The sequence below is a fragment of the Macadamia integrifolia genome, chromosome 1 (assembly GCF_013358625.1).
Source record: "Macadamia integrifolia cultivar HAES 741 chromosome 1, SCU_Mint_v3, whole genome shotgun sequence".
Taxonomy (NCBI): domain Eukaryota; kingdom Viridiplantae; phylum Streptophyta; class Magnoliopsida; order Proteales; family Proteaceae; genus Macadamia; species Macadamia integrifolia.
The window spans coordinates 4419681-4440238 of record NC_056557.1 but is presented as its reverse complement, the minus strand read 5'-3'; the positions used below and the strand labels follow the sequence as shown (position 1 = coordinate 4440238).

The 20558-nt window shown below is 37.9% G+C and overlaps 2 protein-coding genes across 3 annotated transcripts; one reads left to right on the top strand and one right to left on the bottom strand.

Annotated features, from left to right (window-relative positions):
* The first annotated feature begins 419 nt into the window (after positions 1-419).
* On the top strand, positions 420-3771 carry LOC122090797 (ACT domain-containing protein ACR4-like). Its single transcript, XM_042660549.1, has 7 exons — positions 420-851; positions 1042-1087; positions 1242-1356; positions 1478-1545; positions 2111-2710; positions 2928-3032; positions 3171-3771. Exons 1-7 carry the CDS (start codon positions 778-780, stop codon positions 3513-3515), a joined length of 1353 nt encoding a protein of 450 aa, XP_042516483.1. The 5' UTR covers positions 420-777; the 3' UTR covers positions 3516-3771.
* A 6325-nt stretch (positions 3772-10096) lies between these two features.
* LOC122078437 (photosynthetic NDH subunit of lumenal location 5, chloroplastic-like) lies at positions 10097-17980 on the bottom strand. Of its 2 annotated transcripts, none has more exons than XM_042644417.1 (7): positions 17789-17980; positions 17455-17694; positions 17091-17241; positions 16853-16941; positions 11152-11206; positions 10666-10751; positions 10097-10538 (listed from the first exon to the last, which is right to left on the bottom strand). In XM_042644417.1, the coding sequence occupies exons 1-7, from the start codon at positions 17813-17815 to the stop codon at positions 10386-10388; spliced, it is 801 nt and encodes a 266-aa protein (XP_042500351.1). In that variant the 5' UTR covers positions 17816-17980; the 3' UTR covers positions 10097-10385. The 2 variants fall into 2 exon arrangements, with proteins under 2 accessions (XP_042500351.1, XP_042500358.1); XM_042644424.1 differs by having other exon boundaries at positions 17455-17691; positions 17789-17979.
* Positions 17981-20558: the final 2578 nt, after the last annotated feature.

Below are 20558 nucleotides of genomic sequence, written 5' to 3'. Positions count from 1 at the left end.
TGGAATTGATATTAAATGATGGGTCATAAGAAATCCCGCTGTCCCACCCCTTCCAAAACCCACCAGCCCACTTGACTGGCTAAATTCTAAACCAAGCTTAGCTGGCTTCCTGGGTATGGCAGAAGCAGAAAAAGAAAGGTTGTGGGGATCTGTGGGGCATGGGGTTGGCGTTGGCGTTGGCGTTGGCGTTGGACAGCCAGAAGTAAAACCCTAAAACAAGAGGTTCTCATCTCACAAATTTTTTTTTTTTCTAAATGATAAACAGAGCATCACGTGTTTGATATGTTGAAGGGCTTAGCGAAGGGAAACTAACAATTAAAAATTTAACAAACTGAGTAAGTCTCTATCAAACTATGCTGCGGAGGTATTATCTTCAACGGCTCTTCTCTAATTTGCTTTTAGTTCGCTATCGAAGGGGTGGGAGAAAGAGTTGGTGCCACGGCCACTCCGCAGTCCGCACCCACAGTCCCCACGCCCACAACAAGAAGCGACAATCTCGGAAGGTCCCCATGCGCTTTCACTTCTCCCATTTTCTTTCTTTAACATTCTTTAAAGAAATTTTTCTTTTCAAAGATTCTAAAGATCTAAGATTCTAAGATCTAAGTCTAAACACGCCACAATCTCATGTCTCTCTGTATCCTCTATCTAAATTTCAAGAATTTCTAAAACAGAGCATACAGTTCCCTTAAATCCTTGGCTCCTTAGTAATAGGCCCTTCTCAACCTCTCTTCTCCTGCTCCCAAGTACCAGTTTTTAGCTCTGGTTTTCTGTAACATCATGGATTGTTGGTATTCTTCTCTTGACGTCGATAATGAATTTGAGAAGCTTGTCTTTCGAATGAACCCTCCAAGGTACTTCTTTTTGTGTTCTTAATTCTCTTCTTGAGTTTCTGCTGGGCTGATTATTTATGCTTCAGGCGTTCTGATATCTGTTTTGAAGTGGGTTGTTCTTGTTACTGTTGTCATGATTTTAAACAATCAGATACCATTTTTTAACGTTTTTGTTTTTGTTCCTTGTTCTTGCTTGATGTGGAATTTGCAGGGTCACTGTTGATAATGCTTCAAGCTCCAAAGCAACTTTGATTAAGGTATGTAGATTTTAAACCCATCTCCCTCCAATTTGTTTTTGTTCTTGGATGATCTGTTCATTGATTTCTTGTGATAATCAACGATTTTATTTCCAGCCCTCTTCTTTAATCTTGAAACTCTTTTCAATTAACAGAAGAATTTTTTTTTTCTCAGGTGGACAGTGCCAATAAGCATGGAAGCTTGTTAGAGGTTGTGCAGGCTCTGGCTGATTTGGGTTTGACCATCAACAGGGCTTACATTTCTTCAGACGGAGAATGGTTTATGGATGGTGAGCTTCCTTTTTTTCTTTTTTCTTCCCTCCTTTCTCTGTTGCAAATCACTCTCCCTTTCTTTCTACTCTGTTTTTACTTTGATTTGTAATATAATCTCGTATCGTCTGTTTCTTGTAGTATTCCATGTCGTAGATCAATTTGGAAATAAGCTTTCAGATGGTGATGTTATTAACCGCATTGAACAGGTAGATCCCTGAAAACCAGTCTCTTCTTTAATAATATGTGAGTTGTCTTAATTAGGGGATTGGGTTCTCAGGCTAGACAGAAACACAGAGATCTGGGTAGCTAGGAAATTCCACTTCGTTATTTTTTTTTCCTACCAGAAAATTATCAATAGCACAGTACCCTCTGATACTAATCCTACAGTAGCTTGAGGAATTACCCTAGTTGCCGATGGGTCTGCCTTCTAACTGTTTGATACCATGCTATCCATCCTCCTTTCATCCCATGGAAGCCCTTGTTTCTAGTAATCCTTACTTGCTGGAGAAAAAAGTGGAAAGCTTGTTCTTGGGGTCTTCAATTTCACTTGTGGTCCTCTCGGGAACGGGTTAATGGCTTACTCCCTCTCCCCTCACCCCTCACCCCTCACCCCCTTCTCCCCTCCCCACCAACCCCTTCACCCTTTTCCAAAAAATAGATAAAACATATAAGCATTAGTTGTTGTCACCTAGTTGCAGCAGAATGCTTTGCTTTGTGTGAATCCTGCTGAATTCTGAGTTTTTCTGATGGTTACCATTCAACATTTCACAGTCATTGGGACCAAGAGCACGGAGCTTTCGGTCCTTGAGAAGGTCTGTGGGTGTCCAGGCAGCTATGGAACACACAACTATTGAATTGACTGGTAGAGACCGACCAGGCTTGCTATCGGAGATCTTTGCGGTTCTAGCTGATCTTAAATGTAATGTTGTGGCTGCCGAAGTCTGGACCCACAATTCACGGATGGCATCAGTTGTCTACATCACCGATGAAGCTACTGGGTCACCAATCGACAATCCGGACCTTCTTGCTAAGATCAAACAACTTCTCCTTTATGTGCTTAAGGGTGATAGAGATAAGCGCAGTGCCAATACTGTTGTTTCTGTGGGTGGAACTCACACTGAAAGGAGGCTTCATCAAATGATGTATGCTGATCGTGATTACGACAGGGATGAAGTCAAGCCCGGCAACAGTTGTGAGCAGAGCAAACCCTTAGTGACGGTGGAGAATTGTGTAGAGAAGGGGTACACAGTTGTGAACTTGAGGTGCAGGGACCGGCCTAAACTACTCTTTGATACTGTGTGCACTTTAACAGATATGCAGTATGTGGTCTTCCATGCTACTGTCATTGCTGAAGAACCAGAGGCTTGTCAGGTTTTCTTCAATCACTTATTAGTAAAGTGGCATATGCTGAATTTCATCTTTAACCCATTTAGGTTATTGAATGTTGATAATTAATGTAGTTTAAAAGAAAATATTCAAGGCTTCTCTAACCAAACTCAAGTCTTGTATAAATGGCATGTTCTTTAAAATTTAGATTTCTTTCTTCATTCTATTTGTCTAATAACTGATTTTGTTCCTCATCTCATAGGAATATTATATCAGGCATAAGGACGGGTATCCTGTCAACTCAGAAGCAGAGAGGCAACGGCTAATCCATTGCTTGGAGGCAGCTATTCAAAGGCGAACTTCAGAGGTATTGGACATAAGGATTATTTGCATTCTACTTTTCATCAGTAAAACTCTGTTGATGTTTCTTATGTTAATTCTAACCCCTTTTGGTCGAAGAATTTCTGATCTATGTTGATGTTCTGGTATTACAAATCTAATCCAGGGAATAAAGCTCGAACTCTGCGGTGAAGACCGGGTTGGACTTCTATCTGATGTAACCCGCATATTTAGGGAAAATGGGCTTTCAGTGACTCGGGCAGAGGTCACAACCAGGGGATCCCAAGCTGTGAATGTGTTCTATGTGACCGATGCATCTGGGTATCAAGTCAAGAGTGAAACCATTGAGGCAGTTAGGGGCGAGATTGGCCAGACAATACTCAGTGTGGAAGATGATGTATATTCAAAATCTCCTCCACAGGGAAGTGCGAGGTTTTCTCTCAGTACTCTATTCCGAACCAGATCAGAGAAATTCCTTTATAGCCTGGGTTTAATAAAATCATGCTCATAGAAGAAGCATTATTAGATAAACCAGGCACTGTCATCCAATGTATGTAGATCAGTGTGTCGGTGTAGTGAGAGAGCCTGAACAAGCAGGTTCTTCAACAACAACATTAGCACTTGGCAGTGACACTTGAAGCTACTATTCAACTTGTCGACATCTCCTTGTGAATTTACCTGTACTATATGCTGCCTTGTTTCCTCCTGCAAAATGTAAAGGATAGGATATCTTAGGTTCTTATGAATGAAACTGGAATTTGCAAAAAGAAAGTCTTTCACTCCAAGAATTCTCAGCTTTGAAACACTACCCCCCACCCATTCCCCCCCAAAAAAAAAAAAAAAAATTCTTGGCTACCATTTATTCAAGCTTTCTTAGGAGGGGCAATGGGCTTGTGATAATCACATAAGCTCAGATTTCTACTCTTGATTCTTCATTCTTCACTGAACTGCACTTCATGAAGGAACCAAATTTAGCTGGGTAATTACACTTTTTTATGTAAGTTTGGGTTTGTTTGTGATGGTCAATCTTAATCGATAACCTTTTTTATGAACTTTCTTTTAGCATGGACGTCCCTTGAGGATCTGATTCAAGTCAAATGGTATCCCAAGTAAGTATAATACCAGGAACGAAATGACATTTTGTCACTGTAAGCAACCAATGAGCATCAAACAAGTGTCAGCCAAAAGAAGTCACTCCCAAAAAAAAAAAAAGAGGAAAGAGAAATTTTTCTCTTTGCATTTCATTGTTTCTTGATTGAGCTATAGTGTGGGTGGGGGGGCCACAGCTGAAAGTAGCATTCCTGAATCTATGCTTTGTGGTCCTGAGTCCTGACTCCTGAGGTCTCATGTGAGTGTGTGGTCGGTCAGCAGAGCCACCGACGACAGGACAGGTCAGGAGTCTCAGAGACTAAGAGGACTAAAGGAGGAAGAGGAACAAATCAAAGCTCAAAGCTCAAAGCTCGTTGGTCCAGTGGGTATATGGTGACTCGTGAGCATGACCGGAATTGGTGCAAGTGGGGTGATGAATGGACAGATAATCATCTCAGATCCATGGAAGTATGGAACACTCTCTTTCAGAGGTGAGACAAGTGAGAGTGTGAGACTTGTGGTGCCCGCAGCCTCTGCCAAGACCCAACCCAAGTGGTTTCCAAATCATTCTTCTCATCTTCAACCTTTTTGGTTCCTATCTCCATGTTCAGACTAAAAAGAGTTCCAATTGTTCAAATCAGATGTGACAGAGACCCCAATTTTTTTTTCTATTCATTTCTTGACAACCAAACTAAGCCTTACAGATGGATCAATCTGAATCTAACTTACCACCTATAATGTCCAATGATTTATAGCTAGGGACCAAAAGATGATTTTGAAATCTCAATAGTGGATATATTGGGGTGGTGGGTTTTCCATGTAAACTTATAGTTTTCCTCTTGCTGTCTTGCAATTAAAAGTAGACTTGAGTCCAGTGCTCTTTCTGTTTGACTTTGTAAAGGAAAAACTTTAATACAAAGATGAGGGCCTTATTTAAGTAATCAACTTGTGGAAGGTGTTGGAAGCATGGTATAGCCTAGGCGTCCAAGCACCTTGGACGTCTTGATCACCTAGTTGGACCCCTTGCATTTAGGTTTCCTCCATTGCCTTGGGTTGCTTAGACATCGTGACAACAATGGTTAGGAGAATGGTCTCACATCGATTATTCTTGAGGTCTTCTATCCTCTCTCATGATTAAGTATCTCTCCACCCTTAAGTTCGAACTTTTGAGATGGATATTTACAAAAAGCATTGATACTATGACACTGACTGATAATGGTAAAGATCTCATCACTTAATCTAGGATTGTGATAGCGTGATTCAAGTGGATAGGAGAATGAAAAGTTCACCCTTCTTGTCTTTAAGGGCGACACGGCAACTACAAGGCTGGAGGCTAAGGCAGAACAATTTCATCGCTCTCTCCTTTTCACATGAAATTACTTGTCTATCCCTTTATGTTCAAGCTTCAGAATCATTTCATGTTTATTCATTAGTGTGCTCAATATGCGGCTTGCTCAGAAAACCTTCCCTCTTACTATTTATAACATGATATTCATGTTTTTAAGGACCGACATGATGTTGAACCTTCCAAGTCATCATAATAATACTTTGGTCTATTTATCCAAATTGGACCTCTAATGATTTTTAGTTTTAAATGTAGAATTGGACATCCAATGTTAGAAAATTGTCCAATTGGTTCTTTCCTTTTGGTTCTCTCCAAATTGAGCTTCCTGGCTGATATCATAAACTGTTGTTTATCCTTTTGTATTTTCCTTTAATCCCCATTTGTAGTATACTTATCTCGATCCTTTTAAAAAGTCAAGGTAGATTCTATCCCAAAAAAAAAAAAATTAATTTGTTAGTGTGATTGTTTCTCCTCCGGGAGTGTAACAGTCCATAGAAAATAAAGAGATTATTTTATAGAAGTGGAGATAGATAGACACATAGGAGTAGTATAAGAAAATAATATGAACTTTGGGAGAACTCAATCCCATAGATCGACTTCGAAAGTGAGAAAATTCAAGACCATATCAATCCACATCAAATCCCTTAAGGGATGTGGGGTCAACCCCAATATGACTAGGTTGAAAGAATATTGTCTTCAATTTAGGAGTAGATTTCTTTCATTTCAGGAAAATGAATGGATAGACTTTCCTTATCTCATGTTATTGTAGTTCAGCTTTGGGATCGACGAGGCCAACTTCCATTGATTTTGACGTTAGTGGGGATGCTTTAGGAGAAAAAGATCCTCCCCAACACCAGCAACCCTCCAACGAATCATCCAATAGGCTGGAGGAATTGAACACGCATCCCTAAGTGTTGGTAGGTGGTAGGATATTGTTAAATTTCTCTCGAATTTTTGACCCGTTTTGAAGATTGACCTGCTTCGACATATTTTGGTGGCGACCCAAATGGGAAGTTTTCTGATATCTGTAATAGAAGCAGAGTGATTGGGTCAATAGGTCCAAGCCCGGAGCCCAACATTGATGGGTTGACCCGTGATTTGGAGTATATAATGTACTATCGTCTTGTTGAGCAAGTCATTGTAATTTGTAAGTTTTTCGAGCTAAGATTTCAGGGCGAGTTTTCTCGCTGCTTGGGTGTAATCTCTCTTCTGCATAGTGAAACATCTTCTTCTTCGCCTAAGGATATAGCACACCACACCGGTGTATAAATCTCATTAAATCTCTATATTGTGCGGATCTATTGTTTGTTTATTTTCATATTTTTCTTGATGTTTGTTCTAATAGATATATGTCCAACTCATTCCAACCCTTGAATGATCTTTGAACAAAATATCTGTTTTGATAACAAGTAATCCTTTCTTAACAGCTTCACTCTAGAATCAAATCATTTTTTTTTTTTCACGCAATGGTTATAGCTGAATATCAATTTCTCTAATAGAACTCAATCCCTTAAACCTTGTTTTAAGGTGAAAGATTCCATAAAGAATGAGGGATTAGGCTCCCATATTAACTGAAAAAGTTGTGGATTGGATTAATTGGCTAGGAAACACTTTCGTTTTTGTTTCTCAATCACATTTGTCTCTCCTCTTTGTCTCTTTCCCTAGTGCCTTTTTCCTTCCTCCTCTCTTTTTCTTTGCGGGTCCATGCGGTCCTTTTCTTCATAAAAAAAAACTTTATTTTTAAATAACATATTTGAGATAAAACGACTCTTAAGAATGGCGAGAGGTCAAGCACCAGAACAGAGAATGGAATAAAAAAAAAAGTGAACGAGTCACACCACCCAAGGTTTAGGCAGGTTTTACTACTCTGGGACTCAAGAGGCACTTCAAGAGTTCAAGCGATGCGAAGCGGCGTCTCGCTATTCCACAGTGGAATTGGACTGTTAAAAGTGGAGTGAACGCCACAGCTACGTTACACATTCTATCAGCCCTACTATCATAAGAAATTAATTATAGGAAAAATTACATGACTACCCACTTTTGGGTTTTTCTTTATAAAATTAATCATAAAAAGTTTTGATTAACAAAAATACCCAAAATTAGATTTGGGTTTACAAAACTATCCACCTAAAGTTTCAGTTAACAAAAATATTCAAAATCAGGTTTAGGTTTACAAAACTACCTAAAATAGTGAGTCTTCATATTCCACATATAATCATGTATTTTTTATTACTGAAACTTTGTGTGGGTAGTTTTGTAAATCCAAACTCAATTTTGGGTATTTTTGTTAACTTAAACTTTAAGTGGGTAATTTTGTAGAGGAAAACCTAATTTTAGGTATTTTTGTTAATTGAAACTTTTGGTGAATAATTTTGTAAAAGGAAACCCATAAATGGGTAATCAAGTAATTTTTCCTTAATTATATATGATAAGAGATAATGTTTTTTGAGAGCAGAGTATATTGTGAATGTTTTTGTGTATATCTTTTTCTTCTCCCTATGTGATGATATATCAATCTTCTATTGTGAAAAAGAAAAAAAAAATGTTAATGTATTTAATCTCACACAATAATTAGTCACTTTTTTGGAAAAAAGAAAAAATAAAAGAAAAAAATTTCCACATGTTAGTTGTGAGTGACAAGTCAACAAACACTAGTTGATCCTCACAAGACTAGATCATTCAATACTAGATGACTTTATCTCAACTCATTTTTCGCCATATAATAGGATGAGCTTCTAGCTCAGTGGTAGGTAGCTCTGCAGTTGGCACTCTCAAACCCTCCAACCTTTTGACTCAATATGACTCTCGTGGGTTCTAAGCCCTTGTGAGATCTCTTTATGGGAAAAAGATTCTCTCCAATTAATTGGGCGTTCAAATAGTAATTCAACAGTTGAGAAGACCTGATGATACATGCCAATGTATTGGAATGTGTGCTTGAGGACCTCCCAACCCTTGAATAATTAATTGCGTACCTATATAACCCCAATGAGAGTCTTATACGTATAAAAGAAAATGTTATACAAAGTGTCTAAAATATTCAAAAAGACTCATGAGTCGGCAAAAAATAATCATTTTAGATTAATTCAATAGATCACATAAGTTGAATAATTACTCCTCACCCTTTATATTCTAAATGAACGAAACATGTCTTTAGACTCAAGATTTATATCCCATCCAACCATGAACATGGTCCATTTGGAATAAAAACCTCTGGCCGTGGAGTTCCCATCCGTATCCACAGAATTGCCCGGATTGGATCCAGCCCGATCTAAGGCGATCCAATCAATATCAATCAAGACCGATCCCAACCCCGATCTAAGAGCCGAGTTTACGAACCTTTCATCCAACTCCCTATACAGTGAGTTACCATCGACGAGAGAGATCCCTCTCAACATGCAAGACGTGTTGCGCATCTAATTGCACCAATCCCATTCCCAACATCGGAATCTTTTTTTATTGCTTAGCTTTTTTTCTCTATCAATTTTAAGAAAAAATTCCCCATGATGACACCAACGTTGTACTATCCTCTCACATGAAATTTTTTTTTCTCTCTCCTATAATCCTAAGGGCCCAGATCGGCTTCTTGAGAGTGTATGAACAATGAAAATCTCCTTAATGAATATCCTGATTTCAAATTAAGAGTACAAAAAGAGAAAAATAATGTCATAATACAAATTCAGAAGTTGGGCAACTTTAGGGCTACTCATACATGTGTGTTTTTAGATAAATATTTCAGCTTCATACTCTAGAATATATAGGAGTCAATAAAACAGTTAATGGAGACTATAACGGCTCAATTCAACGACGTCGAATCACCCCTCCCCTAAAATCTCTATTTTGTTGAGGTCTCTTTGACCTGGTCTTTGACATAAGGAGGCCACATCACTAACAGACCCCAATAGATTATACCAGCTCTTCACCATTAATGTTGCGTAAGAGATCTCCCCCCACACTGGCGTTATGGGATACATTCTCCCTCATTTTTTTAGCAAGTAATATGTCGTAATGATCTACCAATAGAAAATGCATCACCCAAAACTGTAAAAAAGGTAAATTACAATTAGAAAATCTACACCTGTTTACCTTAGGTTTCATTTTTTATGTTTGGGATATCTCGTGTTTGATAAATATTGTCATGTATACCTTGTTTCATAAATTTTATGTTTGAATACCTTTTTCTCTATATTTGATTTTTTTTCCCCCCCTTATCCTACCAATGTACTGCAGCACCCAGCCCTCGACCAGGCAGCAGCCGGCCATTGGGGGAGATGGCAGGGCGGTCCGGTGGTGTTCCCCTCCTCCGAGGCAACAGCAGAAGACCATATCCATTCCACCAGAGGTAGTGCAATAAGCGAAGTTGAAAATGTGAAAAAGAGAAAAAACATAAGGGGAAGGGTGCATGCAAGAACATGCACCCCCCCTCAACTCCATTTGAGGAATGTGTGCATGTTCGTGCAGACAACCTTTTGCCCAAACATAATATATCAAAAGTGAGATAACCTTGCCTTCTTCCCCCCCCCCCCCCCCCCCCCCCCCCCCCCCTTCTTTTTTTTCATTTTTTTTTTTAATTTTGGGGGGTGGGGGGTGTAAGTGACATACCCTTAACGCGAAAAAAAGAAGAAATCAGTTAACCAACCATTTCTGCCTTCACTACCCCATTTTAGTCAACCGGACAGCAAGAGAAAACTTCATAGAATCAGTTGCACAGCTACAATGAAAGCTCAGATATTAATGCAACCTTATCTCTCCACCCCCAAAGAAGGGTAAAACGAAAACCAATGCAGGTATTCTCATCCTAGTCATCAAGGCAAAAATGAGAAGAAGAAATGCATTCTCATCCTAATCATGCTGTGGTTTCTATGTATCCGCATTCAGAATATAACAAAACCAAAACTCAGGGTTATTAAGATCAAGAGACCCTTTGTGACAGGAAGTATGAGATATATCTCAAACCATGGGAAGTTCACCGCATTCACTAATCACCACCTTCTTTCTCGGACGATCCCCTCTGTCAGTCTCTTGTGACTCAATCAACTTCACAATGTCCATGCCTTCCAAAACATGCCCAAACACAACATGCCTCTGATCCAGCCATGGTGTCTGCATCACACCCAATTTACAAACATATCAAAGTAGAACTAGTCAGCACCACATACAGACCCTTTTATTACTGAGGACCTCTTTGCGTGCCAAGAAGAAATTGTATTAGTAGGGCAGAATCAGTTACCTTGACAGTGCAAATGAAAAATTGACTCCCATTGGTGTTTGGCCCTGCATTTGCCATACTGAGAACTCCAGGTCCACCATGAGATACTGCAAAAATTTCCAAGGTTAAGAATTAGGTATGTTTCTGTCTGAAACATGAGTAGATCTATCTACATTTCTTTTGAATTACCATAGGAAGAAAAAGAGGAGGCAAATAAAATCTACTTGGAAGATGATGAAGAATACAGTGAATGGGTCCTATCAAGAGACATGGATTGCCTAGTCCAGAATTCAGAAATTCATATGATCACAAGGTTGCTAGAAATCAACCTATAGATTCCAGTTAGGACTCCTGGAGGTGCTCTCAAATGCTTTTCATCATCCAAAATAGCTAATGTTTCACCTAGAAAATCATCTATGGACTACTGAGAACCAATTTGCTGCATAGATACCACACGAACTGATGTTGTGTTTATATAGTACATAGTGGGGACTCCAATCAACTTACACTTAAAGTTCTCATCTTTGAATGTCCGACCATAGATACTTTTGCCTCTAGTTCCCTGCAAGAAAACACAATTCTTGAGGATTAGTAGAGAGAGATACAAAGTAGCTCAAACCCAGATGCAAACCAAACTTACAATGAAGCTGATAACCATGTAATTCAACAAATAGACAGGGCAAAAACATTCAATAGAATACACCCTGGATATAGATGTGCGCTAGGTTAAAAAACACAAACCAAGTGCATAGGTGTTTGACCTTAGGAAACTAATTGCATTAAAACCACCAGAAACAAAACAATATAAATTCATAAACAATTTTTCCAAGATTATTTTTAACACAATTTATGCAAAATTATTTTTGACACATATTACTGTAACTATTGATTTAAAAAAGTGAGAGCTCGGTACTCATGTCCGACCCATGTCTTAAAAAATGGCACCTCTGTCAATAGCATCAAGATTATCCTTGGAATATCAGGTAGGATCAAAGTCCAATCAAGGGAGAACCAATCTGTATCCAAAAAGGAATATCAGTACTTTCAACACTCAACATAAAGGTCCCAGTGGAATCTGGTAGTAAATTCAGATGACAAACAACGCTCCCTGAACTGGGATAAAACCTTCACCTGTCCACCTTGGGCATTTATGGCCTATGGATAAGACACCCACACACCAACCCAAATAACAATTAAAATTCAATATCATGGATATCTTTCCCTCCATTTGCAGTAAACAGAATGGAGATTCCCCACCCCATGAGGCGTTACACTAGAATGAGGATTTCATTGGAGCATACTAAAGAAACTACACAATAAAGCATAAGAATCCTAAAATCAACATCCAATATTGGAAGTGATAAAATCAGTAAGCCATTTGACCCCAGAATGGATGTGAGAAGTACTTTCCAGTGCCATCAGGAAAAGGAAATACATAACTTCAAGGAAAATAAAAGATCTTAGGTGAGAATAACCCAATGGAGACCATGGAATCCTCATGACTCCAAAACTTCAGTGAACAAGTGGCATCATGATTCATGAAGATGATGAACCAGTTCTGAAACGAAGAACAACCTAGAATTCAAGACAACCAGCATGATCCTATTTAAGAGGAAACCTTCCTCTGTCTTTTTTAGAGGTGTCAATTGGACGGTTCGGTTTGGTTTCGGCCTAGGAATGAGGGAGACCAAAATCAATCCATTAAGGAACTTCGATTTTCAGTCAGTTTCGGTTTTTCAATATCTGGTTAATACTGGTTTAGATCGGTTTATTATTGGGCTTGAACCATAATGAATCTTACATTCATAACTTATAGTGATAAGATTTTATCAAAAAAACACTTTAAATTTATGATTAACTCATGATTTATCATTGTAAGGGAAAGATAACTAATATTGAAACCAATGGATAACAAATTACTAAGAAGATAACTAATATTGAAATCACAAAATGAACCCTATTATCCAATCATTCATTTAACCATCCAACTAGTTTTCTATAGTGAACAAAGAAATCAATGGAAGCATTATTACATTTTACAAATCAATTTCTCTATTTATAACCTAATATTCAATGATTTGTAACAATTCCCCTTAGAATAAAATTTTTTTCTCACTAATATTGTAAAAAATGGATGGTCAATTCACCAATTTATAATCTCATAATCATTTTTTTTTTATCCGTTTCATTCGGTTTGGTTTCGGTTTGGTTATTGGTTGGTTAGGTTTGGATCGATTTTCAGTCGGTCCCAACATACCTCAATCCAAAACCAATCCAATAAGGATCGGTTTGGTTCGATTTGGGTTTTATTGGTCGGTTTCGGTCGGTTTTATCGGTTCGGGCTAGGTTTTGACATCCCTAGTCTTTTTCAATAGAAGACACAGCAAAGGTCAGGTGTCAGAAATTTGCTTTAGGCAAAAACAAGAAAAGATGGTCACCCAGGGCCCAGGCTTCTCTTTTCAGGTCTAGCATCATTTTATTCAGTACTACGGTACACTATATGCGCTAAGCACGTTTTCATCCTTGTCACTTGCGAGCATAAACATGGGAGAACTAAGGACTGATTGTGTAATGGCATGTGGCTTGCAGCCACCTAACACGAACCATGGAATCCTTGTCATTCACAACTTCAATGGGGAAATCCTAACTTGACTGTCATTACACCGTGATGGCACAGCAGGGTAAGCTCTGGGAACCTTGTTTTCTGTAAAGCTAAATTTCATGGTACAGCTACATGAGCCAGCTAACTGCCACAGGGTCTTCTCACCCTATGCCTTTGACAACTGAATAAACTGTAAGAAAGTGCTACATAAAGCCTGTCATGAGTTATTGTTTTACCTTTGGGGCAGCCCTAGCTAAAGGTCGAACCATCCTAAACATAGAAGAATACAAACTCTGGTTCATGACTTTCTGGGCCCTGATGTGCTCTTAATATGTTCTGATCATCAAGTTCACGCCCAAAAGTTGCCGCAGACCCTATGGATTTTTTTTTTTGGGGGGGGGGGGGGGGCAGGGGGGAGGTGGGAAGCGGCGTATAAATTCTGAACCCACCCAATTCACTTCTTTTCCTTCTAAACCAGACCAAATTTGAGTAAACTCAGGATTGGACCGCGAGTCAATCATGCATTTAAAATTTTTGTTTTGGAATGAAACAAACAATTAAGAAGGAAATTTAGTGATGTAACCCCTCCATGAATTTCATCTCATCAAACTCTTTCACTGTCACACACATTGACCAAGATGGGTTTAATAGGCAGATTTAGAATAGAAGCTAATGCTTGAATATGTTACCCATATTTTAAAAAGTTGTTCCATCAAATTTGTTGTTGCATCATCAGCAATATGGCGTGCTCCCGTTCTGGCAGAAAATTCAGAGAACTCGACAAACTCTACAAAGCTTTATCCAACTAAATGGGGTAGGCTACACAACTCTGTCTATGGTCATGTGACTCATGTCAGTAATATATATATATATATATATATACATATCTTTAGCACAGTCTTGCCTGATCTCAGGGTTAACTATCTCCAGGGTACAGTAACCCCACCCCCCCCCCCAAAAAAAAAAAAAAGAAAGAAAGAAAAGGATCAAATGTCTCTGGACTCAAAAAATCAAGGGCAACACACTCAGGATAAGAGACAATCCACCCACATGGGAAGTTTGATTATCAAGACAAAACTTGAGAAAGGTCTACACGATGCAGCATAGGCTCCATGGCTACCCCTGCTCTCAGGTTGTCAGTCAGTTGGTTGCAGCAAATGTTTCTAAACTGAACTAAATGTACAACCATTTCTGACTAACCATACTCTAATTCAAAAGTTCAATCACATTGTTGGAATGGTCCAGTTAAAAAGAATCATTAACAACAAAGATCTGCCTTTCGCATTCATCAAAAAAAGAAAATGGGGTCTGCGTTTTGCAACATACGAATATATTCGAATCTAAACTATCTCTAGCTATGTTAACCAAAAAGAAAAGATACCCAAAAAAAAAAAAAAAGCAGCATCGGATATTGATGTCTTGGATATCTGAATAGCAAGAAAAGGAATCCAAATCAATTCCTTCTCTTCCCCGAAGCCTCATGGATGGTAAACATATTAAAATATTTTATCAGAATCCAAGCTGTGTCCTAAATTTTGAAAAAGAGAGATTAAAGTAGGCACACAAACATTTATTAAAGATGGCGGAACTTAAAATATGTATATATATATATATATACATTGCACACAAAAAGCATAGATAGATGAACAAAAGAAAGAAGAAGAATGATTAAGTGATGATTCATTGGCTTTGCAAAAATTCTTATTTTAGCTCCATCTTGTTTGTTTATGGTTTATGTAGGTTAGACTTTATCCCTCCCATCTTCCACAACTCATTAAAGACTTTATGTCATATTACCCAGTATACTAATTGAAAATAATAAGCCATTGTGCTGCCAGATCAAGAATATTGTTTAAAAAAAGTTTATGTTTCTTGATTATTGCAATATATATTGCTTTTATTTATATTAAAAAGACAGTATCCTATTTCAGCTACTTAAGAACAAGTATTTAGGGATGAACAGTTACAATAAATGTTATGGAAACTTATTTTTCTCACTTGAACCAACAATTTAGATAAGATCATGAAAATTGAATATTTTTTTATATAACTTATCTTTTTAAAACTTTTCATTTACTTTCTTGGCATGTTGAATAAGAGAAACATGTTTCTTAAGCTCATGAAAATTTGGCATATTGACAATGAAAAACTAAAAGTATGAGGAATTCTTTCCAATCCCTAAGTATCAAAACAAGTTATGCCAAGTCAAAATACATGAAGGGTGGCTTTAGCAAGTGAAAAAAGAAACAAATTGACAATTAAACATGACCACCAAAAGTTACTCCAAATCCCAAAACTGATCATTTTTCCCAACATGACAAATATTGGAAGAGATTGAAGAGGATATTGGCCCATACAAATTACACAAGCAGATGAAACAGATAGGCTTTTGGAATATTTATGTAACCAACCCATGGCAGCCAAATTTGAATATTTTACAAACTGTGATAAAGCCGGTTGAATGATTTAATCAAACAAGCCAGAAGTATCAAAATAAGTTATGCTAAATCAAGAATACATGAAGGGAGAATTTAGCAAATCCATGAATAGAAACATGGAAACAGTTAAACATTACAACAAAAAAGATAGCAAGGGAAGATTTGGCTCCTGGTTGAATAATTGATGGAAAAACACTTCTGTGAATGTGCATAGGAAAAGCACCCCGTACCTGGGATGCTCTTTGTAATGTGGTGGGGAGGGAGCTCTGCTTTTGAGTTCCAACCAGTCTCTCTATGTCAAAGCCAATTAAACTTGACAAGTTATCTACACATTATAAAAATTAGTTTAGATATTTGCTGGAGTTGGTTTAGGACACTTGGTTCTATGGCTCAAAGGTTTATTTGCAATAGCACTTTGATTGTCAATTGTTCCCCCTTGAACAACTATAGTTTTTATAGTGTAAAGTGGGTACATGTAGATGAAGTCCTTGAGACTTTAAATCCTTTGCGTTTAAAGCTCTAGTTCCAGTATACTGACGGTGGGAACTATTTTTGCTTTTAGATTTCAGTCTCTCGCCAACTGAGGCCAACTAAATCTGGATAATCTTAGTCAGGGACTATGTGGAGCTCATCTCCCTATTAGAGCTGGGTTTGAGTTAACCGTGTTCATATTTGTGTAAACCTTAACCCTAGGTTATAAAGGCCTAATAATTCTCAATGTTGTACTCATGTGAGGATTGGATCCATTTTGGAGAAAGGGATCTGTTTCTGTTTTTTGCAAGTGTGGAATGAGGCGGGCTAAGCGTAGGGTCTCATTTGCAATCGAAGTTCTTCCTCCTCGCAATCTACAATGCTGAGTTGGAAGGTGACCTAGCTGACCCAAAAAATTTATCTGTGACCATTTGGTCAGTGTTGGAACTAGTGTTTTACAAAGTTGGACCTTGAAGATTGTTACACCATCATAACTGCCAATTGTTGGAGTCTATGATCAATCCTGACTATTGGAATTTCAAATGATATAAAACATTGAAAAGAAGCAAATCGTCCAAACTGCAACAGAGTTCCACCCATTCGATCATTATTTTTCCACATACTATCAAGATAAAATTGCCAATCGTCGTGTTAATGGTACAACTTGAAAAGAAAACAAATTGAGAAGAGCACGTACATTTCCTTTATCGAAATCTCCTCCTTGAATCATGAAATCCTTGATTACACGATGGAACGTGGAACCTTTGTACCCAAAGCCCTTCTCTCCTGAGCAAGATGGAATCAAGTTGAAATAATTACAAATTGCATTTAAGAACTCATTCAATACGCTTCAAGAACATGCAGGGGGGAAAGAAATAGAGAAAGAACGAAAATTTAAACAATTAAAATTGCCAATCAAAATCGAAAAACTTTACCGGTACACAGAGCACGGAAGTTCTCAACCGTTTGGGGAACATCGTCACCGAACAACCCTATCACGATCCTCCCAGCAAGTTTACCCTCAGGATTCCCAATGCTTATATCAAAATATACTTTATGGGTGACTTTAGATTCCAATCCCACATCCTGAAATACCATAAGTAGATCGAACTCTCAAAACGCTGATTATGATGACTAACAAAAACCCAAATCCATACAAACAAGAACAATTTCACCAGTAGAGGATTGAAACAGCTCTGAAGTTGCATAATACAAATAACAAAATGCTACGTAGGAAAAGTACAAAAAAAAAAGCCGCAAATACATGTGTTTCAAAATCCTGGCGAGAAATGGACAGACCTGAGCTGCGGCACGAATAGAACTAACAAAACCAGTTCTTCTCTGACAAGAAGGAAATAACGACGACGATGAGGAAGAAGTAAGAGGACCGAGACGGAAAGAGCTGGAGAAGAAAAGCGATGGCGCCGACCATTTTCTCAGTTTAGAAGCATTACAGCAGGGTCGGGTAACCTTCAACTGTGAGATGCTTCGTGGAGCTGAAGCTGCTGAACTGGAAATGGTGGAACCCATGTTCGCCTGCTACATGTAAAAGACACCCGTAATCAGCCAATGCGAGGACAACACCAAAAACTAGATCTAAAAGAGAGAAGAAAACGAAAGATAAGGTACGTACCATAGCAGTGAAGGAAACGGCCGCCATTTGACGCAACTCGTGGTGCGCCTTCTCACTCTGCTGCGCTGAAGCGGAGACTGAAATAGCCTCCAATAAAGAGATGGAAACACCGCAAAAGAAGGAAAGAGAGAGGGCTGAGTTGAAGTGGAAATTCGGGCACGGGGAGGAGTTGGTAGATTGGAGTATGGGTCTCGTTTAGAACGACGGATGCTCTTCAAGGAAAAGAATATTCCAAAACTCCACACTCGTGAATAGGGTTGAACTTTGAAGAACTCCCGATCTGGGTGTCGATTCGACGATTCCTAGAGCCCAGTGCGCTCAGAATGCATCGGATGGCTGGTATCACATGGGCATATATCCCTGGCCCGATGTGCATTGATCAATTCTTGGGATCCGGCTCCTCCTCTTGCCTCCCATCACCTAAGTCGGTCTATAGTTACCTGGACGAGTGATACATGACAATGCGATAATCGAATGGTTTGAAAAAAGCTCAAAAAATGAGGCGTTAATAAAGGCTCAGATAACGAAATGCTAAGAACCGTTGGATCATCGCCTCACCACATGACACTCACCCAAGTAGCTATGTGCAAAATCTGAGCGATATGCGCTAAGGATAGGAGCCGAATCCCAATTCCAGTCCCACAAAGACCATTTCCATAAATTATTTATATTTTCAGTAATAGAACGCTCCCTAATCATGTGGCTATTACATCAGCGCACAGGCCAATGAAATGACAGGTAGATGCATTGAACAACAAGCTGGTTAAGGGGTAGGGTGACCTTTTCACGTCCACCTGTCTAGGTGTATAGGACGTGACCATGGAGCATCCTTTACCCTTTAAAATTTTTACTATATCTAATAATGATATTTTTAGATGTATTTTTATTTTACTTTTCAAATCTAAGGGATTTAGATGGAAACTAAAATTTAGTAATCAAATATAGAATGATTTGAAATCAATATAATAATCAAGTAAGGTGATAATTCAAAATTTTTATTTTCTAGGTTTTGAAACTTTCACTATCTTCCATTCAATTTCCCTTGCTACTAAAGAAGCCAACAAGAAAGCTCAACATTGAAAACCAATGCTCTAATCTCAATTTGTCAGGTAACCTGATGGGACTGCTTGGCTCATACCTAATTACGTCAATTAAAATCCACAAAAGAAAATATATGTTTAGCTTTAATCCTGTGTCACCACCGTTCTTCTCTATATAACTGAATTTTCTATTAACTTCGTTTGATTGCAAGGAAAATACAAATATTTTCTTAAGAAGTGAAATATAATTTATAGGATATACAAATATTTTGTTCCTCGTTAATTACCTTGCAAGTAAACAAAGCCATCAGGTCTAGTGATGCATATCAGGCTGGTTGGGCTAGCCCATGTCTTCCTAACAAGACCCATTATACTTAGGTTGGAGCTTGGACCTGCCAGGACACATAAATGCCCAATTCAATATTGACACATATTTTCTTTTTAACGTCTAATGAGATATATTCATGCCATCAACATATGTGAATTATTTATTGCAAAGGAAAAAAAAAATTGTCATCAATACGAGTATTACTTTTTTTCCTTTTGGAGAAAAACTATGTATTTGTATTAGGAAAGATCTAATTTGAAGCCTTATTTTATTTTATGATTCTTGGTCATATATATTACGGGGAAGAGTTCTCTATTCGGGAGTCTAGGTCATGTCCCAAGTGTGACTTTGGATAGAGTCTATTGGAGGGCTAGGATCCATGTAGTTGATCCCACTTAGTTGAGATCTCTAGACTTGTTGGGTTGTTACCTCTTTCCTCTAACTCTCATTTTTCATCTTTTTTTTATTAATTTTTTATTGGATCAATGTAGTTGACCCTAATAAGTTGAGATAAGGTTGTAATTTTCTATTCGGGAGCATGGCTCTTGCACCAGTATAGGTGTCAATGGGAGTGCACCTTGAAACATCAACAAGGTGGACGTTTTCACCTTTCGTGAGGGGTGAAGCAGTCATTTTCCTCCCTTTGTGTCTAGGTCCAACGCTTACACTCACGAGCATAGTCCTTTATCTAATATATTACTAATAGAAGTATTAATATAAAGGTCAAACCAGTCGAGGCCAGATTTGCCCTCATAAAATAAAGAGCATCCATGATGTAGGTGTTCTTTAGCCCTTTTTCTTATAAATCAAAATAAAATTTGTAAAAATTAGTCTTATGTCTAACTTTAAGATTTTTTTTTTTTGTTTGAAAAACTTAGCTTATGAAGTGGTCAATACTCAATAGATATAACCATCAATCTAGATGGACACTTGGGTCATTAATTAGTTCGCTATTAGTCTTTGGTTGGGAAAAATCAAAGTATGAATCATCAGTAGTTAGCATCAGTGTGTGTCTAAGTGGAAATGGTCCAACTGTATATAGGTTGGCTCGTTGTTTGTATAACATATCACTATCCTTTTTTCCCATTAAACAAATGAACACTTCAAGAGTCCACGGCTTCAAGCTCTTTTTTTTTTTTTTTTTTTCCATGGAAAGGACTTCAAGTAATATTTTGATTATTTTTTACACATCATTTTCTATGCAATTGATATGTTACAAATTTGTTACCGTCATTTATGTATTTATTTATTGTTATTTTATTTTTTTGCATTTTTTTATAAAAAATAGTAAAAGATTTCATTTTCGCATGATTTTTTTTCTTTCATTTTACATGGAAATAAATGGAAAATAAAAAAACCATATTAAAGAAAAAAGTAATTTTAAGATTTTTTTTTTTTTTTT